This window comes from Trypanosoma theileri (genome assembly GCF_002087225.1).
Source record: "Trypanosoma theileri isolate Edinburgh chromosome Unknown TM35_Tth_46_V1, whole genome shotgun sequence".
Classification (NCBI taxonomy): Eukaryota; Euglenozoa; class Kinetoplastea; order Trypanosomatida; family Trypanosomatidae; genus Trypanosoma; species Trypanosoma theileri.
The window spans coordinates 110,537-138,146 of NW_021639888.1; the positions used below are offsets into that span (position 1 = coordinate 110,537).

General features: G+C 42.3%; 16 protein-coding genes across 16 annotated transcripts; all 16 read right to left on the minus strand.

Moving 5' to 3' along the window:
- Nucleotides 1-74: 74 nt before the first annotated feature.
- TM35_000461440 (uncharacterized protein) lies at nt 75-1,010 on the minus strand (the record flags this gene model as incomplete). Its single annotated transcript, XM_029030323.1, has 1 exon — nt 75-1,010. One exon carries the CDS (start codon nt 1,008-1,010, stop codon nt 75-77), a length of 936 nt encoding a protein of 311 aa, XP_028878391.1.
- A 995-nt stretch (nt 1,011-2,005) lies between these two features.
- TM35_000461450 (uncharacterized protein) lies at nt 2,006-3,139 on the minus strand (the record flags this gene model as incomplete). The annotated part of the gene is made up of 1 exon (XM_029030324.1): nt 2,006-3,139. One exon carries the CDS (start codon nt 3,137-3,139, stop codon nt 2,006-2,008), a length of 1,134 nt encoding a protein of 377 aa, XP_028878392.1.
- Nucleotides 3,140-4,224: 1,085 nt separating this feature from the next.
- On the minus strand, nt 4,225-6,003 carry TM35_000461460 (putative paraflagellar rod component; the record flags this gene model as incomplete). Its single annotated transcript, XM_029030325.1, has 1 exon — nt 4,225-6,003. The coding sequence occupies one exon, from the start codon at nt 6,001-6,003 to the stop codon at nt 4,225-4,227; it is 1,779 nt and encodes a 592-aa protein (XP_028878393.1).
- A 693-nt stretch (nt 6,004-6,696) lies between these two features.
- Nucleotides 6,697-8,151, minus strand: TM35_000461470 (uncharacterized protein; the record flags this gene model as incomplete). Its single annotated transcript, XM_029030326.1, has 1 exon — nt 6,697-8,151. The coding sequence occupies one exon, from the start codon at nt 8,149-8,151 to the stop codon at nt 6,697-6,699; it is 1,455 nt and encodes a 484-aa protein (XP_028878394.1).
- Nucleotides 8,152-8,788: 637 nt separating this feature from the next.
- Nucleotides 8,789-9,331, minus strand: TM35_000461480 (uncharacterized protein; the record flags this gene model as incomplete). Its single annotated transcript, XM_029030327.1, has 1 exon — nt 8,789-9,331. The coding sequence occupies one exon, from the start codon at nt 9,329-9,331 to the stop codon at nt 8,789-8,791; it is 543 nt and encodes a 180-aa protein (XP_028878395.1).
- Nucleotides 9,332-10,467: 1,136 nt separating this feature from the next.
- Nucleotides 10,468-13,263, minus strand: TM35_000461490 (uncharacterized protein; the record flags this gene model as incomplete). The annotated part of the gene is made up of 1 exon (XM_029030328.1): nt 10,468-13,263. One exon carries the CDS (start codon nt 13,261-13,263, stop codon nt 10,468-10,470), a length of 2,796 nt encoding a protein of 931 aa, XP_028878396.1.
- Nucleotides 13,264-13,765: 502 nt separating this feature from the next.
- On the minus strand, nt 13,766-14,332 carry TM35_000461500 (uncharacterized protein; the record flags this gene model as incomplete). Its single annotated transcript, XM_029030329.1, has 1 exon — nt 13,766-14,332. The coding sequence occupies one exon, from the start codon at nt 14,330-14,332 to the stop codon at nt 13,766-13,768; it is 567 nt and encodes a 188-aa protein (XP_028878397.1).
- Nucleotides 14,333-14,704: 372 nt separating this feature from the next.
- Nucleotides 14,705-16,288, minus strand: TM35_000461510 (uncharacterized protein; the record flags this gene model as incomplete). Its single annotated transcript, XM_029030330.1, has 1 exon — nt 14,705-16,288. One exon carries the CDS (start codon nt 16,286-16,288, stop codon nt 14,705-14,707), a length of 1,584 nt encoding a protein of 527 aa, XP_028878398.1.
- Nucleotides 16,289-17,492: 1,204 nt separating this feature from the next.
- On the minus strand, nt 17,493-19,415 carry TM35_000461520 (uncharacterized protein; the record flags this gene model as incomplete). Its single annotated transcript, XM_029030331.1, has 1 exon — nt 17,493-19,415. One exon carries the CDS (start codon nt 19,413-19,415, stop codon nt 17,493-17,495), a length of 1,923 nt encoding a protein of 640 aa, XP_028878399.1.
- Nucleotides 19,416-19,832: 417 nt separating this feature from the next.
- TM35_000461530 (uncharacterized protein) lies at nt 19,833-21,446 on the minus strand (the record flags this gene model as incomplete). Its single annotated transcript, XM_029030332.1, has 1 exon — nt 19,833-21,446. The coding sequence occupies one exon, from the start codon at nt 21,444-21,446 to the stop codon at nt 19,833-19,835; it is 1,614 nt and encodes a 537-aa protein (XP_028878400.1).
- A 726-nt stretch (nt 21,447-22,172) lies between these two features.
- Nucleotides 22,173-22,562, minus strand: TM35_000461540 (uncharacterized protein; the record flags this gene model as incomplete). The annotated part of the gene is made up of 1 exon (XM_029030333.1): nt 22,173-22,562. The coding sequence occupies one exon, from the start codon at nt 22,560-22,562 to the stop codon at nt 22,173-22,175; it is 390 nt and encodes a 129-aa protein (XP_028878401.1).
- Nucleotides 22,563-22,920: 358 nt separating this feature from the next.
- TM35_000461550 (ubiquinone biosynthesis protein-like protein) lies at nt 22,921-23,679 on the minus strand (the record flags this gene model as incomplete). The annotated part of the gene is made up of 1 exon (XM_029030334.1): nt 22,921-23,679. The coding sequence occupies one exon, from the start codon at nt 23,677-23,679 to the stop codon at nt 22,921-22,923; it is 759 nt and encodes a 252-aa protein (XP_028878402.1).
- A 199-nt stretch (nt 23,680-23,878) lies between these two features.
- Nucleotides 23,879-24,274, minus strand: TM35_000461560 (uncharacterized protein; the record flags this gene model as incomplete). The annotated part of the gene is made up of 1 exon (XM_029030335.1): nt 23,879-24,274. One exon carries the CDS (start codon nt 24,272-24,274, stop codon nt 23,879-23,881), a length of 396 nt encoding a protein of 131 aa, XP_028878403.1.
- Nucleotides 24,275-24,502: 228 nt separating this feature from the next.
- On the minus strand, nt 24,503-25,576 carry TM35_000461570 (uncharacterized protein; the record flags this gene model as incomplete). Its single annotated transcript, XM_029030336.1, has 1 exon — nt 24,503-25,576. The coding sequence occupies one exon, from the start codon at nt 25,574-25,576 to the stop codon at nt 24,503-24,505; it is 1,074 nt and encodes a 357-aa protein (XP_028878404.1).
- A 412-nt stretch (nt 25,577-25,988) lies between these two features.
- TM35_000461580 (putative heat shock protein 67B2) lies at nt 25,989-26,402 on the minus strand (the record flags this gene model as incomplete). Its single annotated transcript, XM_029030337.1, has 1 exon — nt 25,989-26,402. The coding sequence occupies one exon, from the start codon at nt 26,400-26,402 to the stop codon at nt 25,989-25,991; it is 414 nt and encodes a 137-aa protein (XP_028878405.1).
- Nucleotides 26,403-26,921: 519 nt separating this feature from the next.
- Nucleotides 26,922-27,359, minus strand: TM35_000461590 (endoplasmic reticulum protein; the record flags this gene model as incomplete). The annotated part of the gene is made up of 1 exon (XM_029030338.1): nt 26,922-27,359. One exon carries the CDS (start codon nt 27,357-27,359, stop codon nt 26,922-26,924), a length of 438 nt encoding a protein of 145 aa, XP_028878406.1.
- Nucleotides 27,360-27,610: the final 251 nt, after the last annotated feature.

Consider the following 27,610-nt stretch of genomic DNA (forward strand, 5'->3'; position numbering starts at 1 on the left):
AAATAAACGGAGTCAACAACAACAACAAAAAGTGAAAAAAAAAAAGGACACAGCAACTCTTTATACGTTAAGGTTCACTCTACCATCTCGTAAATATCTTCCGTTGACGTTCGTCGTCGTTTTGCTGGCTTACAATAAGGATTCTTATTATTATGACTATTGCTATCACTGTCATCTGAGAGAACCACCACTTCATTCTGCAATGCGCCCTCCCCTTCATCACTGTCAACAACAATCACATCAGTTCCCGTATTCACTTCAGAGAGAGTCTTCTGACGGCTCTCCTGTTGTTTCTGAGCTATACAGGATAACTTCTTCTCCTTCACTTCTTCACGGCGATTATTCGGTGTCGCACTGTCAAATGTGTACTGCTGCTCAAACTGCCGTGCTTGATCCAATGCTGTGAAGTATAATGACTGCAATTCTGCGAGCGGCACATCACCGGCAGGCACAAGCGCCAACACTTCACCCTTCACAGTGGCTTCCCGTGAGATAATGTGCGTGGCGGTGCTGTTTCTGTTAATATCATGATTACTAACTCTGCTGTACATTAAGCTGCGTACTTCTGACCACTCCGTCTGTGGAAGACTCATCTCCCGCACCTTCTCATTTGCCGCACTGCAGTCACTGGCCACCAATACAAATAAAATATCTAACGCCGCAGAGCGAAGGGCACGTTCACATGGTATCAATACTTCTTCATTTTCTTCTTCCTTTTCCTTTTCCTCTTCTTGATATTGCCGGTACTGCTGGAGGTGCGTTTCCTCTGTTGTCGTCATATCCAGCGAGACGGCGGAGATGCGGAGGAGGTGTATAACGTAGCGAATGTGTATTGGTATACCGCAAACCCACACAAGAAGAAAAAGGTGTCGGCGCACATCAGGCACCAGCCATCCAGCCACTTTTAACGCAAAAGAAGTGTTATTGTCATTCTTGCTGTTCTTATCAATATTAGCGCCGCTGCTGGAACCAGCATGTGCTAATGTACACGGTTCATGTGATGCTTGCATGGGGCCTTTCCTTTTTTTTTTTTTTTTTCTTCTTCTTAACAGACTTCCTTCATGAATGTTTGTTTATTTTGACTTTCTTTTCTCGCTAGTATTACTCTTTCAGTGGCACAAAGAGATTTTTTTCTGCACCCACACACACACCACTGAGTTAAATATAGAGAAAAAGAGCGGAGAGGGAGAGAAAGAATTAAAGAAGGACGTACTATTTGGCAGTGCAGTGATTAAAAAAAAAAAAAAAACACTTTAACTTGGAATCAATAAGAAAAAAAAATTCCTTTTATCTTTGTCCACAGAGAAGATCAGAACAAACAAAACATGTCCAAGCCCAAATACGTAGAGACACGGTGAAAAAGCAATTGAAAGGCAGAGGAGAAAAAAAAAGACAGACAGAGAGACTTTATCAGCACGCATAAAAAAAACCGTAACAACAAAAGAAAAGCGTTCTACAGTACCAAATGGATATGTGAATGCATGCTATTGCTGTCCATTTCTTTATTTTTTCCCTCAATACCATTCAAAGCACACTCACCACAAATTATTTATCTCTTTGCCTTTGGGATCACCATGCCGTACAACTCTCTCTCCTTCTTTCTTTCAACTGTTCTTTTCTTTTTTTCTTTTGCAAAGACAAAAAGATTCTACCGGCACAAGTGATGGGAGGATATCAAGATATCTACACCACCACCACCACCACCACCACCATCACCCCTATATATATAAATTGCACCAGACAGCAATTATCAAAGCATGAGAACAGAAATGTATAAACTTCTGAATATTGTGTACATAAGCGAAAAGTAATAAAAAATCAAGAAAAAAAAAGAACGAATAGTTTCTTTACATATCTCCAACCATTCTTCATCCTCTCATGGACATTGTAGAGACCATGAAGAAATCACAATCATCATCGTTACCACCAAGATGAAATAATGTCTCATCAACAGACAACGATATACGGGCCAATGGGGTTTAAAAGCTGTTGATGTCTTGTGATGTTAGAAAAGCCCATTTCTCGTGAGTGACATCACTAGGCGTTTATGATGTTCTAGAGATCGTTCTTCTGCGTCATCTACTTGTGAACCTTTCATTGGAATTAACGCATCTGAAGTGAATGTTGGTCCAAAGAGTCCGCAGTGCACACCCCGCACGGTTGCTGCCACTGTAACGGTGTAATCTCGCCCATCCCCTGAGTCACACATCCCACATTTCTCAGTGATCGCATCCTTGTTTATAGTACTACTGTCTTTATTGTAAATAGTACTGCTATTGCTCTTATCTGCAGGTGTAGAAAGTGGCATGCTGATATCCACAGTATTTTCAATTCTGGGCCCAACATCACCGCGATAGACGTGTTCCATAGCGATGAGTTCCACCCGCTCACGCCCAACACTGCTATTCCACAACGCGTAGTCTCGCACATTGAAGATATCAACAGCCGTTACACCGCGATCAAAGTCAATATAGCGGAATGCCGGCCGCTGGGCTCCCCACGCGGACTGCGCCTTGCGCACTAATAATCCCCAATGTCCCTCACCACTCCCGTTGTGTACATTACGGCTGCTGAGGAGTAATGCCTCTGGGGCCGAACTGTGGCGCAACAACACGCGCACACCGAGACGCTGCAGCGTTAACTGTGGCAACAACATGTGAAGTGGAAGCGGCACAACATCATCCGCTGCGTGCAATAATGGAGGACTCACAGAGAGTTGAAGTTCTTCTTCTTCTTGCGGAGAGTTCTCCTCCTTCTTTTTCTCCTTATTCTTCTGTTTGTGATCATGTTGGCGGCGGTAGACATATAAGGTCTGTGTGAGAGGTTTTGGTGGATAGTGTATATCGTCTAGTGGGTCGCGGTGATGGGGGACGGGTTCGTAGCCGTACTTCCACAACTCAAAGTCGTCCTCGTCGTCTACAAGAATATAACACGTTCCATTTGGTGGACTGATCATCTTTGGATTACATGCGAGTTTGTATTTGAAGATGGGATCGTAGTCTTCACCGTAGGCCTCTTTGATCTGCGCCACGAGAGCACTGTAACTCTCGGCAGTGGACCACATCCCCTCGCCGGGGAGATGGCCGTTCAGCACTAAATACTTCAGCTCAGGCTCTCTCATTTCTGTGGTCAATGTCATTCCTCGTCTACTACACGATATGTACACTTTATATAAGTGTAAATAAAAAAAGAAAAAGAGAAAAAAGAAAAGAACATCATAAAAACAAGGGAAAAACAAAGAAACCCCTTTAAACCAGACACACACATACATATAGGTAAGCACTTCGTTGGTAACCAAGAAAGAATATTTCTTCCAATGTAACATCTTTTCATTCAGACTTCAATAATCTGTTTTCTCTTTTTTTCTTTCACTTGTATACATCAATTCCAAATTGCGGGAGACCGTCTCTCCGTGTGATTACGGACATTCTCTTCTTGATTTTAATGTTTTTTTTTTTTTTTTCGCGTCTCCGCGTATTTTTCTTCATGTGAAGAGACAACTGCCCTTATAAGCAAACATTGCTGGAAGGAATGCTAAGAAAAAGAACACACAAACATGATGGAAACAAGGACCACAGCAACAGCCCAGTCTTATACAGAGAGACACGAATATAGACATAGAGAAAGAGATAGATACATAGATAGATAAAAACATAAACAAATAAGTAAATTAAGAGAGAAAGAAAGAAAAAAAAAAAAAGGAAAGGGAGGTGAAACCAAAACTAAAGGGCCACAACAACATAAGAAAAAACAAAAACATAAAAAAAGGGTTTAAAGATAATACTCCTCTTCTTTAAAGAAAAAAGAGGATTCACATTATTTACTTCAAACATTGTTTATGCCCTCTGCAAATTCACCTCCCTTTAACACTTTCTTTTCCCCTTCTTTTCATTTCCATCATATTTGTACTAATTGGTTCAAGAATACTGCTATTACCGCCGTTAATACTGTTCCTTCTTTCTATTTCTTTCTTTTTTTCTTTTTTTCTCTTTCTTTCACTCATTCCCTCTCTCTCTCTCTCTCTATTCTTAACCATCTCGCTCTTTTTTCTCTTATCCCTCTCTTTTTCCGTTCTCTTCCTCTTGTTTGCCACCCCCAAAATCTTGTACTTTACATTCAGTATTCAGCCACAGAGAGCTCTCTCCTCCTCTTCCTTTTCATTCTTCTTTCTCTTCTCTTTCTTAATCATCATCATCATCATCTTGTTGTTGCTATTGCTACTTCTCAGTACTCCTGGGCGGCGGGTGAACTGCGCAGTGCCAACTCTGTGGCGGCCTCATCTTCCTCAACGGCCTGTCGCATGCGGCGCAGCACATTCTTCTTCTCCTGCACTTTACGCTCTTCGTCCTCAACGTAACGCATAGAGCGATCGACAAAGCGGCCGCGTTCCTCCACAGAACGTAAACCGCACTCCTGCAGTGGATGCACAAACGGCTCTGCAGCCCGTTCATACTTGGCACGTACACCTTCTTCAACACTTTGGAAGAGTTGCTCACCGGCATCCTGCGTGGCATTAAGGGCGTTGATCACACCAGAGACTCCCTTCATTTGCTCAATAAGGTCCTCAAGCTCCACACGGTAGTTGTTCATATTCGGGTCAAGACTTTCCATGGAGGAGTTGCGATTATGCTCCATAAGTCGTGCCTGGCGCTCAAGAGTGTCAAGGCGGTGTAACTTCTTCACAGTAAGATCACTGCAGCAGGAGACAAACTTGCTGTAGGCATCCATAAAATCACCAGCCTCAATATCATTAAGTTTCTCCATCGCCTCACGAAGACCCTTTCGTGGCATACGGGTGATCATATCATCAATATATGCCTGCAGGTTGGGTACCAACGATTCAAGACGGTCAAAGTATTCAAGACACTGCAACAATCGGCGTTTCTGTTGTTCCTCCATATCCACAAACTCATTATATGTTGTCACACGCAACTCTTCAGCTCGTTTCGCTCGTACATGCGCCTCAACAACTGATTTTTGTCTTTCCATCAAACTGCGTAGTTCCCGGGCCTTCTGAAGCAATTCATCAACCAAACTTTGCTTCTTTTTGACAATCCTTCGAAGCTCCGCATCTGACTCCTTCTCACTTGTACGGTATGCATCCAAACATTTTTGATGATTACCATCCTCTTCAATACGTTTCTTATCACAGTTACGAATATCATCACGAATGTCATTGCGACGTGATCGTAGAGCATCTGCGAAGTGCTCAACCGCCTTCTCCGCGTCCTGCTGCAAGGCATCCATTTGTGCAGCAAATCCCATTTCCTGGGCGACAATGTCATCACCGAGAATACGCTGCATGCGTTTGGCAGCGACTGCCACAAACTCATAACGTGCGGCGATGAGTTGACGATGGGCACGTTCCACTTCCACCACATCACCTCCAGCAACAGCGCGTTCGTGGGCACTGATGGCTTCATCCAACTTCTCTTGTGCCTTATCACGCTCCACATCGAGTTCAGAGAGTTCCTCGCGTAGTTCAGCCATAAGATCCACGTATTGTATTTCGTAGAGTGCACCGATAATGTCGGAAAGGTCACGGTTAATGTCTGGCGGCTGGTGTGGCTTCAGTGCGGTGAGGTTTTCCCGCATGAGCAGAAAGCGTCCGCGTGGGAGTTGTGTTGGTGCGTCCTGGAATGTACGCAATATACTCTGCACACCTGTGATGTCAATTGGCGGCTTTGCGATGATCTCCGCGATCTCATCTCGGGTGACGTGTTGATCGCAGTGCTCCATGACTCTCTCTTCTGTCCATCCACACGGGGCTTCGTGTCTGTAGCGTTCGTTCAGTTCACATTCGGCGTTCACGAGATCTGTGCCGCGCTCTGCGAGTGGCAGCAGTCTTCCTTCTGTGTACATCACGTAATTCTCTGCAGTGGCGATGGCGTTTTCAATAAGTTCAAACAATGCGGACATCGCGCGGTGGTTTTCCGCCTCTTGCGCTTCCCTTCGCGGGTATTGGGGCGGCACGAGAGCACAGTTATCACGGTAGAGAGTCATGGCTTGGTTAACTTCGCTTTTCTTCCTCTTGACTTTTTTTTTTTCTTCTTTTCTTTTCTTTTCTTTTCTTTTCTCTCTTTCTTTCTTGTTTATTCGCTTCCTTTTCTTTTTTTTTTATGTGATCTCTGTTTGGTGTTATTTTCTTTACAGACTCGCTTCTTCTGTTTGGTCAAACTCGTTTTTCTTTTTTCTCTTTTTTTATTTTTTGTCTCTCCTTTGTGGAGTGTGATTGATGTAACTCAACCGCACGTGAGAGTAGTGAATAAGTGAATGAGTGAAGAAGAGCAACAATGGTAATAATAGTAACAACGAAGAAAAAGAAAAAGAAATGTTAATGGATAAACAACAGCATAAAAAGATAAATAAATATAAGCTGAGGTGGCGCACACATAATTAAGAATATAAAACAAACGAAACAACAACAAAAAGGTAAAAAAAAAAAAAACACTCAAGCAAGAGAATGCATGCATCCATCCATTCCACATAATTACAAAATAAAAAAACATAAAAAAAAAAAATCACGTATTTGGAGTACTACTACTACTACTTCCACTTTTAGTCAATAATTCCACAATCAGTAGAAATAAGATAATAATAATAATAATAATAATAGTAATAAGACGCTCTTTATTTTTTATTGTTATACATACTACGTAATCAAATATATTAATAAATGCAAAGAATTACATTTTATTACCGTTGTTTTTTACTTTCACGACCCCGCAGGGGATTTGTCACTAATCGATCCTCAATAACTTGTTGCTGGTGGCAGAAATACCTCACTAAACCCACTATAATCCCTACAACGAGTGCAGAAGCAATAACAGCGACTGCAACGATAAGAGGATTCACTGGCTGACCATACTTATATTGTTCAGGTGGTGTAGGAATATCTTCAAAGGTAATCCACACACGAGCATGGCGATGCTTTAACGGAACTCCTGTACTTGCGAAACCAATCTCCATATACATTGTATTTCCAGTAACAAACTCATCACCAAGCAAACCCAAGTCCACATGAACATTACGGATGGTATTATTCCCTTTACCACCAAAAAATTCATTTAAAGCTGAAATTGTCGACAATTCTATTAATTCTCTTCCACTTTCCATCATCTCTGGATGCGAAAACGGGTACACAATGCGTTCAAAATATCCATCCTTTTGCATTGGGTGATTGAAATTCATTCTGAATGCATAAGGATTAGAATAATTATGACTGACAGCAAATGCAAAGAGATCTTCCGAGCTTCCTAGCTCATTGTACGTCCCAACAGCGCCTTCCTTCAACGTCACAAATACCTGATTCTCCGGCACTTTACCAAAAACAACAACCTTGTCACTTAGTGCAATAAAATTTGCCATTTCATTATTTTCTGCCCATCTGTAACTGATACTCACAGAAAGATTAAGTATTTCACGCCGACGAACTCGCAGACAGAAATCACTTTCACTTCTTTGCTCAAGCCCCAGAGGATTGTGTTCCATCTCATCACGACAAATATATTTATCACTCAGACGCGGTGTTACCATCAACAACCTCGGTGTACACATCCAGGATTCTTGTATTCCCTTTAATGTCCAAGTGGCACTGGGTGGACAAATACACACCTCCAGCGTATCCTCAGGAAAAGTGCATGAATTCTGTTCCCCGTTATTCAGTTGACTGTACTCTATAGCCGACAAATTTTTTCCATTACATCGAAATACAGTAGAAGCAGGGACTGCTGGATGACCATATGAACACTCCCTCCCTGATCGAACAGGCCTTTCTTTGGGAACGTTTAACCCGTTGAACGGCTCAATCTGTACATCGTTTGATTTTTCACCAGATTCTTGTACTGCATCTCTGAGTTTGCTACGCGGATATAAAGTATATGTTTCCTTCTTTTCTCTTTCTTCATCTATTGTGCGTACCTTCTGATGTGTAAAACCTTTTAGCACATCTATCCATACTTGTGAATTTCCTCCTTCAAAAAAAGGCTCTACAAGAGTATTAATAGTTTGAGCCCAATGAATAGTTTTAGTAATAGCATCATGATATTTCTCTATGCCTTCATCCAGTTCCTCCGTCTCACTGTTCACTGGAGAAAGAAGGCATAGTAGTATGATGGAAAGCACAGTCCAAACCCTTGTGATGTGTGTCATTTGAGAGTTTATACGTGTAATAGACTTTGGAATGACTAGTTCCTCTTTTGTCAATCTTGTGGAGAGCTACACTCCCCTTTTCCAAGTAAAAAAAAGGGGAAAAAAGAAAACATGTGCAAAAACATAAACAAGAAAAAAAAAATAATAATAAACATCCACAAGAGTTAGAATACTCAAAGTTCATTTAAATATAGAAAAGTGAAGAAAGAAAAAATCAAAAAAAAAATAAAACAAACATACAGTGCAGCCAAGGACTGCAGCGTTTTTTTTTTTTTACCTGTCTGTCTCTCTTTCTCTGACTCTTTCTCACCTTCTCTCTACATATGTATATGCAACTCATTCGCATTCCGCCGTACGCACGTGTGGAAACCCACCCCCACCACCCCTTTTTACCTGTCCCTCTCCAATACCACACTACCATCTCCACTAATGATGAGAGAAACACGGAGAGGGACAGTGTACATCAGGAAAATTGACAAGACGAAAAAAAGAGATATACGAATCCATATATATATATATATCGTCTTTGAAGGAGTGAAAAATAAAAAATAAAAAAAGAGATGAGCGTGACGATCCATACTTGAAAGGGTTATCCTTTCCCTCCATGTCTTCCCCTAATTATACAATTCCCTCTTCTTTACTTCGCCTCTTTCCCCTCTTCTGCTAATCGCTGCGCCTCCGCCAAACCTTCACTAAGCACCGCTGCGCGTGCGGCGAGTGCCTCTTCCTTGTGGTTCTCTTCCTGCTGCCACGCCCTTCTCGCTGCGAGCAGCAACTGCACGTCGGAGCGGAGCTGCACGGCCGTCACGCCGGCGATCGTCATTCCAAGCAGCGGCACCGGCGTGAAGAGACGCGAGAGCACGCGGTTGGACGTCATGCCGCTCACGAGCGACTGCACGGGATCGGCGTAGCGGTACCCACGCAGTGTGAGCCAACCGCCGACCCCCAACCAACCGCACTGGAGCGCGACGGTCCACGCGGCGTCCGTGCGGGCGGTGTTGTACACCAACTGCTGCTCCTCGTGCACGGCGAAGCGGCGCTGGGCCTCTTCCATGCGGCGCACGTACGCCGGCGCGATGGCGAGGCGCTGCGCCATTGCGGGATTGGCGATAAATGGCGAGTCGGGCGGCGAGTGCACATCCCAGTCAATGGCGCTTGCCACAGATGGCTTGTCACCCATTTGGCTTTCCGTCAGTGGATAGCGTGTGTCTAAATTGTGTTTGGATTTAGTTTTCCTTCTCTCTCTTTTTTTTTCCTTCTCTCCAGTGAGTTGCACCTGTATGTGTGTGTGTGTGTGAGAGAGAGAGAGAGAGGGGGGGAAAGAAAGAAAAAAAAAGAGGGTTTCCCAGGTATAGTGTCATATGTCTCTTCTTCTTCCTCTTCTTCTCATATAATAAATATATGTATATAAATATATAAATATATTTTATTTTTATATATTTACATTTATACATATATATTTATACGAGGATTCAGAGAAAAAAAAAAGGGATTGCATATACGTATCTACACACGTGGTCATTTAAAAGAATTAGCTCATAACTACAAAGAGTCAATGCACAGTTGTATTTCGATTCAACAACCTTTGGTTTTATCTCGCTTTCGTTTCTTTTTCTTTTCTTTTCTTCTTACAACATCAGTAAAACCTTGTATAGTAGACACACACAGAGACACATATCAATGGAAAAAATCTAATAAGGCGAAAGTTGATAGGTAGCCATGAGGAAAAAACATGTTTCTTCAAGAGAAAAAAAAAAGAAATCTCCCCATAGAACACAAGCCCACACATACAACGAATATATATATATATATATATATATTATCCATATAATAAGAAAAACTTCCATTCCTCAACACCTTCTTCCTCTTCTAGTAGAGAACCACCTCCTCACACACACACAGACACACACACATGTATCTCTCTTCTCTGCAATCCACAGATTGGAGATACAATAGCGAGGAGTGCCCGTAGGAGGAGGAGAAGAAGAAAAAAGAGGAGCAACGAAAGTCAAGACGCAAGAGCAGACGTACGTTGTCACAACAAGAGTCAAGTCCAATTTATTTATTTCTAATGAAACAACTTCACCTCAAGTAGAAATAAGAAAAAATGAAAGAGTTACTTTGTAGTTATCCCCTTAGAATTTGTGACATTCTTTTTTAAAAAAATTGTCACCGCCTTCTAGTTTTGTACATTATAAAAGAAGTTACTAGCTTTTTTCCAACGTACAAATAAGGGAAAAAAAACAGAGTATAAAAAAAAAAAAAAAAAAAAAAAAAGAGTAAAAAAAAGCTAAGAAAAAAAAAGATTTATCAACCTCATTTCTTTTTTAAGGAAGAACGGTACTGCTGTCGACTGGTTTTTTCTGGTTGCATCGCTCGATTCATACAAGCATAGAGGGACCCCGCATTCAAACGCTGATCCATATGGCTCACAAAACGGGAGAGTTTCCATACATGATCATTATTTAAATCCCCCTTCTTTGGTTTATTATCTATTTCATATGATGGCACAACCCCAAGTGTACTGACAACATGTGTGTTATTCAATACAAGGAGTTGTGGAGGTTTTAACCGAGCGGGATTCTTTAAATATGGCTTGAGACGTTCATAAAGTGCAGAGCGACGCGTTTTACTGATATCTGTATCATTCCAACGCAGCAACTGTCCATTTTTATCTGACGTGATGTAACTCTCTGAAAGGTCAAACTCCACTACATCGATTGGTACAGGTAAGGATCCATATTTTTCACACTCTGCAAATAATCGAAATGCCTTGAGGGTATTGGTCGATGCTCCGCAGGAACTATCATGTATTAAAAGAAGAGAAAGTCCTTTCGAAGTTTCTGTGTGTTTCTCTTTTTGTACATGAACAAGGAGTGGTACCGTCTCAAGTGGTGGGAGCCACAGAAACCACGGAGCAAACCGATCGGAGGTTCCATAAAGAGAACTGCGAAAAGTCATATAAGGTATTGGTAAAGTAACTTTATGCATATCATTTCGCAGTTCTGCGGTGGCATCACGCAACTCTTGAAGTATAGGATGTGCAATAGAAAGCATATCCCCATTTCCTTCTTGAATATCTGTTTCTTTGAAGAAATAATTTATCCAGTTACTCTTCGTAGCATCAAGCTCTTGTGCGGTAATATCTATCGCCCGCACCGCACCATTAGCATCAAATGTGTATACTTCGCAGTATTTTGCACTTTCTTCTTTAGAATACCGCCATACAGAGAAGCGTAACTCCTCTATTAGGGCGGGTGCCTCATCAACAGCAGCTGTTACATATTTAATACGCGAGTCCTCCATACTTGCGTGCGCTGCAGTAAATGCGGCCTTTTCACAATTATTTTCAGCACCTTCACTCTCTCTCCGAAGCACAATTAGAACCAAAAGTCGTTTATCATCTTCTTTCTTTGGCATTCTTAAAGATAAACGTTGTGCCCGCTTATGTACGTCGCCGTAGGACTGACCAAAGTGTTTTTCATACACTTTTTGCAAATCCCAACCCGTCACACGAATGAGAGATGGTGAGATAGAACCCCCATCCCTCACAAAATCAACAATTCGCATACCAAAGGAGTTACTCCACATTGAATGATCCGTTTTCTTGCTTGGGGCAGGAAAGTGGAGAACCTGAGCAACAAAGTCTGAAAGAGATCTACTCCTTTCTCCATTTGTTAACAATGACATTCTATCTAGAACTACAACTCGCACGGTGTCTTGGATTGGCAGCAAGTCGAGTCGCTCAATAAAATCCGCTGGCAAACCGTTTCTTCTATTTGTTCCCATAAAACTCAGAGAATCCGGTTTTAGTTGTTCTTTACGAATAACAACTGGTGCATTCCAGTCCACTGGTCCCTTCGTTTCAAATAACTCTTCTTGCACAAAAAATGTTGGACGCACAGCTCCCAACATCTGTCGCAATTCAGTGGTTTCATTAAAGAGTATGTCTCGTAATGGAGAAGAGAAACGACCCGCATTATAATCTGCCCCTTTACAGATAATAAGTGCAAGTTGATCAAAACGCCCAAGTACGGTGTGCAGATCATCAAAAGACGTTAGTTGAAAATTGGAATTACTGTTTGCAATAACAAAATCACTCACATGCTTCAGAGAAGCATGACCTTTATAGGGCTGAATTTTCCGCATACCTTTTCTATAAAAGAATAAGGAGGGTGATTGAAATGTGTCTTGGATTGTATTACTTCCAAAAAGAGAACCACCGTCAAAGTCTACTGGTCGAATAGCGGCAATGATATGTGCTGGGGGTGCAGAATCTGTCGGTTTGGGCCATAGGAAGAGGTAATGATCTGAAGATGCTTGAAGAGGTGTACTTTCATCAATCTTGAAAATATCTTTAAACGCCTCGCGACGGAGAGAAGCAACACGTGATGGAGAATCACTCATTTTAACCACACGATTCAAAACTGTATCGGGAATATCCTCCATTGGGCAATTTTCAAACATTTGTAGTTCAAGAGCCATTGTTTGTAAAATATCGAGATACTTATCTGCCTTGTAGTCCCAATCATTAAAGATCAACAAAAGTATTTCATCTATAGACCCAACACGATCCACTTCAGATAATCCTTTATTGTCCATATCAATAATTCCATCATAAGAACGCAGTCTTGCAGTGTTACGTTTAGCCGTTTGGTTGTAGTACTCCAGCAGCTGCGGTGCATTCATGCGACCATCCGAGCGGATTACTTTATCCGCATCGTAAAACCGTGTGAGGAACCCGCTGAGAGTCCTCGCATTCTTTCCATCAATTGAAGTAAAAGTTTGACTCAATACGGCACGTAGGCGACGACTATCGGAGTTACGGAGAAGTTCATTTTGCAGAGCCAGAATGTCACGACCCTTTAATTCCTCTGCAGAGCCACTTTCTCCGTGGGGTTTGGGAGTAGTGTCCTCTGTATGTTTTTCTTTTTTGTGATCAGAAAAATCATGGGCAATATCTTTTTCTCTTTGACGAGGCAGCAGTTTTTCCACTGTGTCGTTGTTAAGGCCACGACTTTGTGATAACAGCATTAAGAATGCTGTACTGTAAAGCAATAGAATAATTAGCAGCAACTTGGCAAGTTTCGACCTTCGTCCTCGTAGAAACATACTTTGCGATTTACTAAAGTATATTGTATTTTACAAATAATAATAATAATAATAATAATAATAATAATAATAATAATAATTTTTCACGTCCTATCAATTCTTTATTTCTTACTATGTATTCTTCTTTGGAATACAAAGAACTCTATAATTGTTTTTTTTTCCTCTGAGTCCTAGTCGAGTAAAAAAATCACTTTAAAAGAAACCCTACTCACGTTTACACTATCAATTTCTCTCTCTCTCTCTCTCTCTCCCACAGACTACAAAAGAAGAAAGAAAACTGACATCGCAGAGCCAAAAAGAAAAATCACAAACATAATAAGGCAGAAATTCAGAAGAGAGACAAGCGATAAAAACAAGAGAAATATATACACACACACACACAAACAAACACCTAAGTCTATCTTTTTCTCTAGTGAATATAGGCATACACACAAGAAGGAGAAATGCATCTATGTATTTTTTTTTTTTTTTGATAAGAATAAATGGTTACACACATCCCTATTCATGAGGATTGTCGACTCACTTGACTCTCTACATCCTGGTCCGCAGTTGTGAAGAGCCATCCATCCCCACTGGCACGACCACGCTTTCGTGTTTGGCCTAATGAAACACGCGGTAGTGCGGCTGCTGCAATTGGTGTGGTGTAGTTCGCGTGTAGTTTGCTGCCAATGTTTGCTGCTGTGATAACACGGGCTGGTGTCAACTCCTCTACGAGTGAAAGTGCCGGTGATGATGTCTCGTGGGAGCCGAGTTCCTGCTGGACGGTGAGCATGACGCCCTGCAGCGCCGAGTTCTGTTCACGCAGCAACTCCAACTCTTCCATCACCTCGCGGTAGGCACGGAGTAATTCGCAAGACATCTGACTACACATATCCGTCCGTGTTTGTGCTTCCTCTGCTGTCCACTGCAAGCGGGCCATTTTCTCCGCATGTTGCATCTCGTCAAGTGCAGCGTGGCGCTGACAAGTGATCTCGTGCAACATCGCCTCGTTCTCCGCGATGAGTTCCCGCACGAACGGGTCGCGCAGCACATCTAAGGAGGTGGACACACTCGCCCCTTCCAAACTCATAGCATGCGGGACAGCACCGTATCTAATCTAGCTCTTGGCTTTACCATTATACATATATATATATATACATAAAGGGAGGGAGGGAGAGAGAGAGAGAGAAAGATAAAGATAGAGCAAAAAAGAAAACAGAATTAGATGAAAGTGTGAGTTTCACCTGAAACATTTTATATATACAGAACATGGGTAATAGGGGTATTCTCATATTGTGCATTCCATGCATTGAAGAGAAAAAAAAAAAAAGCATTATATGTACACACGACTATTACCTTCCTTCCCTTTTTCTTTCTCTCCTCTATAGACACAAACACAGGGTGAGAAAGAGAAAGAGAAAGAGAAGAGAAAGATGCATCCCATGAATGTACTTCTTTAGGGTTAGGGTGTAGTGCTAACAAACACACTAAAAACGTCCTCCACACTCTTAGCTCGGCGGAACACACGTTCACGTCCTACCTTCATGTACACAGTACCATTGTCAAGGTATACAAACACAGAAGGACCAGAAGTACCTTCATGAATGCGGAACACTTTATGCCCATGTGTTGAACGAGCTGTTGTCTCTTCATAAAGCAGTTGTCTATCCTCTGTAACAGCTGACAGAATGGCGGTTGTAACCTTCCCGTTTGACTGCTGAAGCATAGAATAGTATTTCTTCTGTTGTACCGTTGCATTTCCTCGTCCACTCACAACTCCAAGTTCAGCATGCGCAAGCGACTCCACTACAATGAGGGCACGGTAGCTAGCGGTGCACCACAACGGCAAAAGAACCTTTGCTCCCGCAACAGTACAAGTAGTAGAACTATCATTTTTTTTCTCCCATTGTATCCAAGACCGTGCTAAACGGCAGAGCGGCTCGGCAACACCTTCACGCACATCTTCTGTCACACCTGCACGGGGTAATGATGAAGCAAATGCCGTCTCAACAGGAATAAGAAAAGCATCAAAGAGTTGTTTTGTAAAGCCTATTACACGTTGCAACCCCCATGAAGGCATTGATTGTTGACCTAATGCCACATACACTCCTATAAGCACAACATGCTGCACGAGTTGTTTGGATGCACGACGGAAGTCTAGAAAGTTCTCATTGAGATACATGGGAAGCAATTTGGTTGCAGCACGTTCCACTGGTTTAAGAATATTAGTGTCAGTGAGGGTCGGAGAGACATGCAAGACTATGTATGGAATCAGTGAAGGAAACAAAAGTAATGCAGAAATTTCTGATGGTACTACCGATTCCAGTTCAGTTTTGGGCAAGTTGCATATAACTCGAACAATCTGTGCGTCCATGGACTCTACATCTTCCTCTGGTAGTCCCGCCCTGGCTCTGCAGAGTTGATCGAGCAACTCGTCTGTGTGTGGCTCGTGCAGTGTGGGCAGTTCGCCGGATGTGGTCATTTCCTGCAGCATCGCGTTGTGTGTAGCCGCTGCGGTCGCTATTGTGTGCGCCAAGTCGGCGAAGAGACCTGCGAGCAACAACGACTGCGCGAGTGGGGCGGCGTCGGCCCAGACAGACCCCGCCGGTGTGTTGTCGGCACTGCGCCACTCGTGCTGGACGTGTGCGAGGCCGTCGACCACGCGGCGGAGAAGCGGGCAGGCGCGGCGGTGGCGGCGGCGTTTTTGCATCGCGGCGGTCGGGCGTTGCGACTCGTCCCGCAGCCGCCGGGCGACGGCGTTCGTGGCGTCGAGAAACGCGTCGGCGTCTGCGAGGCGGCGGAGTCCCCGCAGGGCGGCCTCCAGCGACGGGGAGGGCGGCAGTACACCATAGGAGTGAGAGGCGGCGTAGGAGTACGGTGTGTGTGTGTGTGCGTGTGCAGATGTAGATGTGGATATGTATGTTTGTGAGTGGGATGTGGATGGGGATGGGGTGTGGGGCGTGCGTTCGTCGAGCAGCAATTGTGATCGCTGCAGCACCCGCGCCGCGTCGCCGAAGAGTGCGTCAACCTCGCGACGGCTAAACATCAGGCTAATATATATATATATATATATATATAAATGAAGAGTAAGAGAAAGGGAAGAAGTATGAAAGGTGGGATGAGGGGGAAAAAAGGAGTACATCGTACTGTTGGTAGGTTTCTATTAACCGCACATTGTTAGCATAACAAAATGAACAGCATCAAATCAGGAACAAAAATCGCAACTAAATCATACAAAGATATACAGGAGAAAAAGCAGAAAAAAAAAAATCAAAAGGTGAAAAAGAAAAAAATTGTGCCAAACAGTGAGGACCTTTATCAATCGAAGGGATAGTGTTCTATTATACTATTGGATGTTTCTTCGCCTTGTTTTGGCACTACTACAATATATCAAATAAAAGTGCGCCTAACTCCCTTTACAGTATCTTCTCTTTATTTTACTGTAACTGCTGCCAATAATAATAATAATAATAATAATAATAATAATAATAATAATAATAATACCAAGACCATCGGATAAAATATTCTCATTAGCAAGTTGTAACTTTTTTTTTTCTTTTTGTAAACAACAGCAACAGCACCAGCAATTTCAAACCAAAGAAACTCAAGAACAACAGCAAGAGACTTTGCTTTCCCCCCTCGCTCAGCATAGAGACTAGTATAAATACCAGTATTTTTGCCTCTGGTGCACTGTCTATTCATTGAGGTTTAAAGAACAGCTTACAATCTCTGCATACGACGACGAAAGAAAAGTACTGTTTCTCATCATAAATACATATGGAGAGAGCACACAAGAAGATATAGTAGCAGAAAAACATGTGTTGACTAATTAAAAGAAAAGGTATTATATATATATATAAACCCCTAACGGCAAATTCATTACAAAACATCCATCTGTTGTTGTGGGAAAAATGACAAAAAGATTGACTCATAACCGAGTCAAGTCAGTACCAGTAAGTTTCATAGCAATTTAAAAACACATTCTGCATATTATCTGTTCTCCAAGATATAAAATTTTACTTGGATCTGGTTTAGTGGAACCAAAAGAAGTAATAGGATACAAACAATATATAACAAAGAAATTTTGCTACGTACGAACAGTACAACCCCCAATTACAAAGATAGTAAAAGATCAAAATACCAACAATTTTCTCTTTGCTTTTGTTTTCAACATCTCCTATCCCATTTTTTTTTTTAATTTTCTTTTTCCTTAATAAAGAAATATACAGAGTAAATTTTCCTTGTTTATTTCAGTTAAAGCACACATAAATGGCAAGGAGAAATGCAGTAATAAAAATACCACCACCAACCATTGAACCTCCTGTTCCCTCGTCACACATAAAAAAATAGTCTGAGAGTTTCGCACACAATAAACCTGAAATCAGGAGTAAAATAGGGTTCATAAGAACAAGCGTAAAAGTAGTCATCATGCCGAGTACCATAAGTGCGTGCTCTCTCATAATACACTGTGAGATCAACATCACACCCCACAAGATTGAGGGGGCGATATAACAAAATGAAGCGTAATTCAAGAAATGATCGTGATTTTCTTTAAAGGACTCCCGTGCTGCAATATTATTTGTCATTAACGGAACATAATGTTGCCTCCAGGGACGTCCGGCCTTATACCAAATATCTGTAGAGTCTTGTGGTTCCTCCGTTGCCACGCGTGCATAATCTACACTACACTGGTAACTAAATCTATCCGTCTTCTGTGGTCGGTGAGCAGCATTGGTGTAAATAGAATCTGGATACAAAAGATCACGTTCACTCTTTATACGTTTATATATTAACTCTGTAACGGCTACAACTTGAGGACGGCCAAGAAAGGCACACCACGCACCAGCACTGTTACCAACAGGATCAAAACCTAGTGCAGTACGTGTTCCAATGTCTTTTGTTTCTAATGCACTTGTATCATTAAAGATAGCTGACACGTACATGCTATCAAAGAAAAGAAATACATAGCACATAGTCTTATTCGATTCACCCGGTTTTGAAATACAATATGGAATAAATACTTTCTCAGTAGGATCCATCGTAAGAGGTCGCCAACGCAAATCATTAAGCATAGCTGGTAGATATGCAAAGGATGGTTCAGTGCGTAGATCAATCACACTGCATTCTGCGTCCATGGTGAGATCTATCTCTGTACCATCAAGAATATGTCCATTACTTCGCACACGAGACATAGCGAGCGCTGACATTGTGCCGAATATACAACCAGTTAGTAATAAAAATAATCCCCAAGAGAGCAGACGCATCATATTTTGTTTCTCCGATGGTGATGCTGCACCGCCTAATGGAACAATCACAACGGTGACTTCTAGTATTACCATTACCAGCATAAGTGTAAACGTTACACCACCCACTAACTCATCAGTAGTTAATACAGTTGAAAGGAAGCCTAAAAAATATGAAATAACAAAATTAGATGCAGAAGCAACGGCACTAAGAACGGCAATAGCAATACACCACCGTACGTGTCGTGCTGTTCCCATAAATTCCTCACGTCGCTGTGCTGCTTGAACTTTTCTACGTTCCCTAAAGTATTCTGCCTGTGTAACAATTTTTGGTTTTACAACAACTTTACGGATGTAATTTGGTAAATCTTTGATACGCCGTCCCCAGTCGAGACGACGAAAATATGTCCAGTGTGGTGCGTAGTTTGTATAAAAACGCCAAAAACGACAGGTATGGCTCACCTGTAAGATTTCACGCATATCCACAGCAATATACAGCAGAATAATACACAGTACTTCTGCACTAAAAGGACCAGTCTGTTCTGGCACTACCACAGATCTTCCTGATCTGTGTGTATGATATGAAATACAAGAACGAAAACAAACAACATCTGCAGGTGTACCACTAAAGGTAAAACCAGTTGTGTTGTCATTACGATGATGTACTGATAAACCAGTAATCTGTCGTGATGAACTAGTGAAACCTGTAGTATCAGTTGTTGTTAAATCATCTGTTAGACTAAGCCAATCACGATCATTATGTGCCCCTTGTTGAGGTGACCCAGATGACACGTGAGGTGTTATCATATGCACACGCCGTGTACGTTCCACTGCATTTGCATCAGTTGGAAAACTTGTGAGAGTATCATCATACGCTACACCAATGCTGTCCAGTGAGTTTCTATCAGCGGATCGTGTCCAATAATCCATACCCAAAGCAGTGGAAACTACCGCTCTAAGAGCCTGCTTCTATGGTTAGAATACCTTTTTTTTTTCTTTTTCTTTGTTTTGTTTAGTCGCTTGCCTATTATCTGTTTTATTTTTTCTTCCTTTTTTTTGTTTTTGTGCGCCTCACGATAGAAAATTACAAAGGAGTGAAAAAAAAAGCAAAAAAAAGTATGCAGGTCTACACAGATAAGTGAGTGGTTTTTTTTTTTTTTTCTTTAAAATGCTTGTAGGCATACAATGTATACATACACATTACACCCGTAATAATATGCGTCCTTCCCTTCTCTTTCGCTCGGTAAAGTTTAAAGGTCAGCAAGAGATAATTAACAACAGTAAAATGTCATGAAAGAAGAAAATAAAGAGAATATAATTCACACTTCTTCTTCTTCTTGACACTACTCAAACATTCTGTGGAGGAAACACCGTAGATCCAGCGAAACGTTCCCGCTCCAGTCGCTCCCGCTGTTCCCGCAGGTGTTGCAGGCCCTCCGGTACGCCAATAACAAACTCACCTGGTCTTCCCTTCCGGCGCACATCTGTCAATTGTGCAATGCGGCGGCGCAGTCCTTTACTCCAAAGTCGTGATGCGATGTACGACTTCTCATCTTTGCTGCGAGGAAAACCGAAACGCCAAACCCACGCTGCCTCTAATTGTGCTTCTTCTTCCATTTCCATTTCTTTTTCACTCTTTTTCACCTTCTTCTCTGTGAGGTGTCCCTCGCTAAATGTATGTGAAAACTTCTGAAGACCGTGACCAAACGGGGCCTCCTCAACGCGATCAAGATTGTTGTCACTATCAGTATCTTCATCTGTAGTATTATCCCATTCCCGCATTTGGCGGGACTCAATACGACGCATTGTTGTCTCACCATCCTCCTCTCCAACACCCACACCACTTGCTGCTGTGTGGGAAAATATACAACCACGTTGTTTGTAATCACCATAGTTAAGTGTCAACTCCTCTGATCCCTTAATAGAGCGTGATGCGACTATAACGACACCTGTACCAGGTTGGTACTGATAACTCACATTGGCATCACGCGCAGAGTGATTCAACATATCAAGAAATGGTACCAACGCTACTTGTGGTCGTTGTCGACGCTGCGGCTGCAGATTTACCGCACGGGATCGCACCATAAAATGTGACCATCGCAATTGCTCCATAATACGTACTGCCACTTCGCTTTCCTCGTCTTTGCAACATCCCGGACTAACACATGTACGGAGTGATAAAAGTACGTTACTCTGGAGAGATTCCTCAAAATGCAGCAATTGTTGTGCTGCCAGCGATACAACGTGACGACGTGGTGCGTTGGCCGCCTCGTGTTGACGTTGTGTTAATGGGTGACGCACACCGCGGTGAAACGCCGTCATTAGTGCTTGTGATGCAACCACTTCCGTCTGTGGCTTCCCAACATTCTCGATGCCGTACTGCTCAGCGGCTTGTAGCATCAGTTCTGTAGAGACAGTTGGGTCATTCGCACCCGTCTCTGGTAGTGCTGCTGTGTGTTCGCCAATGCGAAGACGGCGTTGCAGCGGTTCAAATGGCACTGTTCCCACTTGTTCTTGCAGCAACAACATTCCAGTTGGTGGCACACGCGGTGGGAGACATGCAGCCCATTCTACCAATGGATGTGAGATTCCACCATACTTGAGTGTATACACAGCTAGCGTTATCAATAGCGGATCCCGTGTTGAAAGAAGAGATGGGTCACCAGGAATACTAGACAAACATCGTTGTAACTCGGTGTAACTAGCTAGAGAACATTGCGCTGAAGTACGTTGTAGCAACTGAGCAGCGTGTTCACCGTGCAGGATGTGAGATTCAGGCACAACACAAAGTCGTTCACCTCTGCAGATGTCTCGTTTTGCCACTACACACCGTACTTGCGTTCTCACTCCATTGCCTTTACTTGCAGGATGTCGACGCAGCTCCTGCGAGACTGCATCACTGCGTACTCCTAATCCACTTACCCACGCACCCAATGAGAGCACGAGTCGGCATGAATGCATGACGCCACTTCTTCTTTTTCTTCTCAGGATACCGTTACTGCTACTCCTACTGCTACTGTTACAGTAGGAGAAACAAGTGACAAAGAATAGACTATCGTCACAGAGGGGGGGAAAAAAAAAACAATCACTTAGTAGTATGACATATGAATAATAGAAGAAAAAAAAAAAAAAACAGGAAGAGATAATGCGTTAAAAGCAGGGTAAATTTCGGGGCTGACGTTCTCTCTCTCTCCTTCTGTCCTCCGACCACCTTCATGTGAGGAATCCTTGTAACCATGTTCAATCTCCTTTACGAGAAAAAGAATTAATATATATTTTTTTGATTTTGCATATACCACATTACAAGAGCTTTTTTCCCGGTTTAGTGCACAATAATTAAAAAAAAAAAAACACGCATACAAAAGCAAAGATCCTAATGGCGAACATATATACTTAACCTGTTTAAGACCTTGATACCAGTAGAATGACGCTCATGTCGGGAGAACATCATGCAGGGAGTCAAGTTGTACGTTCACTGCTCCTGTAGGTGTTTTCTTTCCTCTTTTTCTCTCACCCTATCACTAGCTTGTCCCTCCAACTTGTTTTTTTTTCTCTTTTTCCTTTGCCTTTCCTCCTCCTTTTTCCAGTTTTGTTTTGTTTTGTTTCTTGTGCAAAACCAAACAATCAAAAAAAGGAAAAAAGAAAAAAAGAAAAAAAGAAGAAAAACAACAACTCCCTGAGCTCTCTTTAGACGTAATCCACGGTCAGATCGTGATCACCCATGTCAGTCTGTCGCTGGACTTCCTTCTTCACGCGTCCTTCCTCCCGTGCCCGTTCGCGAGCCCGCTTGAGCTGCAGGTTGAACTCGCGCTCCTCCTGCTGTTTGCCGAGGAGTTCCTCGACGCTGAGGCCCTGACGGCGTGCCTCCTCCTCGAGGGCCGCCTGCTGCTCCTCCACCGCCCGCGTCTTGATGCCCACCGACACGCTCTTTTTCAACGCAACGATCTCCTTCTCAACGTCCTTCAGGCGGGCGCCCACCCGCATGCCGGCCTCCTCCCACAATCCAGCCGGCACCTCGGCCTTCTCCTTCAGCAGCGTGGACAACTCACGCAACGCCTTCAGTCGCTCAGCGCTCATCCTTCGGGTACAAAGCAATCAAACACGACTAGAAATATGCAATAATATATATATATATATATATATATATATATATATATCACGAAAATTGGAGGGGCAGGAGGGAAGATGCAATGCGTACACAGAAAAGGAAAAGAAAAAAAGAATAGAAAAAAGGAACATAAGAGGCACAAAGACAGAAAAATAAAAAGAGAAAGGAAATGTAGAGCTAGTCGTACAGAGAAAAAACAGAGAAAAAAAAAAAGAACAAAGAAGAGAGAATTTACAAAAATTGATGTTCAGACTCATACAATAAAACAAGGCATATATCTTACCACAGAAACACTGATAACAAAAAAAAAAAAGAATACACAGCGTGTCATGCAGCTTTGGTAGCATCACTTTTTCCCACTGCTTCCTTGCTCTGGCGTTCCCGCAAGAAAACATCAATGGGAGTGATGCCAATCTCCTCCAGTAGCTCTTCAAATGGTCTGTTGAGGTATGATTCCCAGTGCACGTTAAGAAGGCATGGAATGTGTCGCCCATTATGACGCTGATCAGGAGCATTAAGCTCCGCCCATTCATAATAGAGTGACATATTTCGCATCTGTTGTGTGCTAAGAGACGGCATACCACCAAGAATTGAGAGGATCCCCAGCGGGAGACGTGTATGGCGCCACTCCAGAAGCTTTACTGCAAGTTCCTCCTCTACCGTACGACCACAACCGGTACACGCATGCAAAAAGTCGTGCGTCTCACGGTAACGCCGCATCACGTACGCAAGTGTTGGGTCCGCTACACGTGTAACAGGTGTGCGACCGCTTGGTAGAAAGTGATTATAATTCATATAAAGTGCGTAGCGATGCCCAAACGTACCTGGGGCCTGTTTATTAGCAAACGCGAGTGTCTCATCTGTAACACATGGCTGATTCTTTAGGATCATTCGGCCACTGCGCTCTGCCATCATGGACTGCTTCATATGCTCCAGTGCCACAGGTGCAGTTATCTCACCTACAGCAGCAACAGCATCACCATTTGTAGGGTCCCAAATAGCGCTTGCACTAGCGGTAAGAAAGGATGGCAGTGATCTTACAGCACCGGCGACACCGCCAATAAGCGCCACACCTGGTGCCAGCATTTAAACTAAAATAATGCACTTAAGAAGCATCATAAAAAAGGAGTAAATAAAGGATAAAATAATGTTAAGGAGTAAAACATCAGAAACGGTCGAAAAACAAAAAAAAATTGGGGGTTTTCCATAAGTTTAAACGTGGAATTCTCTGGCAAGTAAGGAAGGTGTGAAAACAAGAGACATGCAGTGTGTTTCATTCATCGCTTTACACATCACTCTTATCCCGTAGGAATGTCATTGTTGTAATGAGCCATTCTCGCTCAGATACACAATTATTTACCCCCACTAAATTCCAACCATCATTTAGCAGCAACTCCGTTACAACACGGCGGTCACCGTTCACACTACGCGAAAAATCACCTGTCCACCAACGCTGCTGTTCACCACTTGTACCGCCCACTGCTGCACTTTTTACAAGGAACTGCTCCAACAGATACCGCATCTTTACTTTTGAATTGAGCTGCGCTGCCACATCATCAGAGCACAGTAAGCGGCAACTAACATTATCAGAACCTTTCGAATCGCCAAATCGTTTAAAGTGTTCCCACACCTCTACATACGTCACCTCCTTTGCTAGTCGCCGAGCTGTCGGTCTTAGCATTCCCCTCCTTTCACTCACCTTCACGTTATGCACAAAGTAAGAAAAAAAAAAAAAAGAAAAAAACACAAAGACTGAGTAAAAATTCAAAAAAAAAAAAACAAATGTGGAACAAGTGTTTAGGATAATAATAGAAAACAAATAAAGAAACAATCCAAACCTCCTCTTACACGGGGTGAATATAAATGAAACTCATTGCAGAAAAAAAAACAATGATTTCGTGAAACTGTATCACCACTGGCGATTATTCGTCCCGTATCTTCCACGACCACCACCACCACCACCGCGTCGTGGGCGGTGTCCACTCATGTAATGCCCGCCGTTAAACGGAATTGCGCCACCGTCGAAGAAAACTTCTTCTGGGTCCACATACTCATTTTCATCAAAACCATATCCATACGGATCCTCAAGGTCTTCCGCGAAGTCTGTGAAATCAATATCAGGAGATTCCGCGTAGTAGTAACCTCTTGGACGCCTTTGCGTTGGATGTGATGATCGCCTATTGTCATCACTCCAACGATTAAATTCAGCGACAACATCAGGTGTTTTCTTCCCTAATGCATTGGCGATAAAATCAAAACTTTTCCCATCTTGGTACATATTCACCATCGCATTCAGATCAGCATCAGGCCATGTTGTGGTCTTACGGGGAGTACTATTCTTTGGTCGACGACGGTTGTCATTGTGTGGCTTTTTTTGTCCACTTCTTGATGTATCTGAGCCATGTTGTTGTTGTTGTTGTTTTTGTTGTGGCTGCTGATGATTATGATTGTGATTATGATGGTTTTGCTGTTGATAGTTTTGACGCCGTTTACTTTCATAAGGAGGACCCCGCGCATACGCCTCGCTCTCGGCCTGTCGACGCATTTCATCCCACATCATTTCATAAATGAGAGGGTTAAGATCCTCGTGCCACGGCTGATACGGCTCGTCACTTGAGGTATAGTAAGCATATGAATTGTTGCTGTTTTTATTATTCTGAGATGGACGAGATCCACCAGACAGTACACCACCTGCCTTATGAAACCGACTTATAGTGGCGTAGGCGTTGTTAATGTTAACCATGCGTTTAGACGCGTCACCCGCACTCCCATTGTTAACATCTGGGTGATGTTGTTTCGCAAGTTCTACATATCGTTTCTTCACATCTTGAAATGGAGAAGAAGTGGCGACGCCTAGTGCCGCGTAGGCACTTCGAACTTCCTCTTCTGATGGCATCTGTGAGGCTGTGTGTCGCTGCTGCAGCAAAAGAGCCCCACTATTGGGGAATCTAAAAAGACTCCTGAATGCAGTTCTACTACGCATGCCTCTTCAAGGGAAAAAACTGCACTTGTACGTAGACACATAAAGAAAGAAAGAGAGAGAGAAAAAAGGAGCAGAAATCAAAAACATGTATGCATATATATATATATATATATATATATATATATATATATATATATATATATGGGAAACCAGAGGAGAAAGAAACAAGGTAAAAATACCTCAGGAAAAGAAAAAAAAAAAAAACGAGATATCTTTGCCACCAATTTACCTGATTGCCAAGAAAGGGAAATGATATCCCATTGCACACACACACACACACAAATAGACACATACAAGAAACAAGAATGTTGATAAAAAGAAATAAAAATAAAATCAATCAATCAATCAATTAAAATAAATAAATAAAAAGTAGAATGAAGAAATAACAATACGAAGGGGAAAAAATATATATTTAGAGATCCTCATCAACGGCATTCTTCTTCTTATCAATCCATTCGGTATACCCACCGGCGAAGTAGGTTGCTTTCTTGAAACCAATCGCATTTACAACTTCCACGGCTATTGAAGATCGGCCGTTTCGTTGGTCATAGAAAACAATTTTATCAAATTTGCGTGGCATGCGTGAGTTGTACTTTCCTCTAAACTCACTTTCACTCATTCGAAATGCGTGACGAATTTCTTGTGACGGGATGTGAATAGAGTACGGGATAGAACCATACTCCTCCACTTCAAACTTATCCCGCACATCAACAAGAAAAACATCACTGTTTTTTCCTTCTTTTTTGCTTTTTATGAGTGCCTCCATTTCAAAGACGTTAAGCACCCTCATATCCTCCAGATTTTCAAAAGATGTACCTTGGCCCATTTTCAACTTTCAATCTAAGAAATCATGAAGAATGAGAGAAAAAAAAAAAAAGAAGAAAACCAGTGCGAGATTAAAAAACAAATAAAAAAATATGCATACATAAAGAGATTAGGAAATAGAGGGAGAAAAAAATATAAGAAAAAAAATAAAATTAAAGGAAAAAAGTAAAAAAAAAAAAAAAAAAACACATAAAAAGGGGCAAGTGCACCACTTTGAAATGAGTTTAATATAATGCAGAAACACATAGGCAAAGGTATGTCATTGTGTTCATATGCAGACGCTCATAATTATTCTCTTGTTTCTTTTTTCTTCGTTTTGTGTTCTCAAGGCTTTTTTGCACATGTTTTTTTCCTGTTTTTTTTATTTTTTAATATGTTCCGATCACGGTTTAAGACTCAGTAGCTTAGCTCATCAATAAAGCACAATGAAGTCACGTTTTATTGACATGGTTTTTTTCTTCTTTTTTGTAGTTGATTGTATAGAATATGACAATTGCCAAGAGAAAAAAAGAAAAATAATTTACGGATTTTTTTGTGTTGTTTTACTCTCAGCTGGAATGGATTTACCGTAGGAGTCTTGCCACTCAGAAAAACTCCCTGTAAAGTTTCTTGTGCCGCTGTAACCCAGTCCCTCTGCGATTTCTGTTGCTATAGATGATCTCACACCGTGAGCGCAGTAGAAGACCATTTGCGTTATCCCCTTTTGCGGTTTTGGAATACCAAATGTTTCCACAAACTCTTCCTCGTCCACGTCATCGCTTAGAACTACGTCGAGCATCTTGAGTGGTATATTCACTGCGGTTGGAATCACACCCGTGGCTGCAACTTCACCTGTGGAGCGAACATCAACGAGAAGTGTGTTCTCTACCGCCGGGCTGCCGCCAAGCTTCGCCCGCACCACCGCCGCCACCTGTTCAGCAGTGACGTGCAGCTGCCGACACCGAGTTAGGCCAAACATTTCCTTTCGTTGGGAAAGGAAAGTAAAAGAGAGGAGCAGGTGAGAGGGAGAGGTAAAAATAAAGAATACCCTAGCCTTACTCCCTCTTTAAAGAAATAAAACACAAGAGAAAAATATTTTGTTTCCATGATTGTTCAAACAAGTTTTGATGCATTATTTACATATCTCTATCAAATCTTTTCCCGATGATGATTGCTAATACATAACAGAAACTAACGAAATGGAAGTGCTGAGAAGCCCTTTTATCCCGA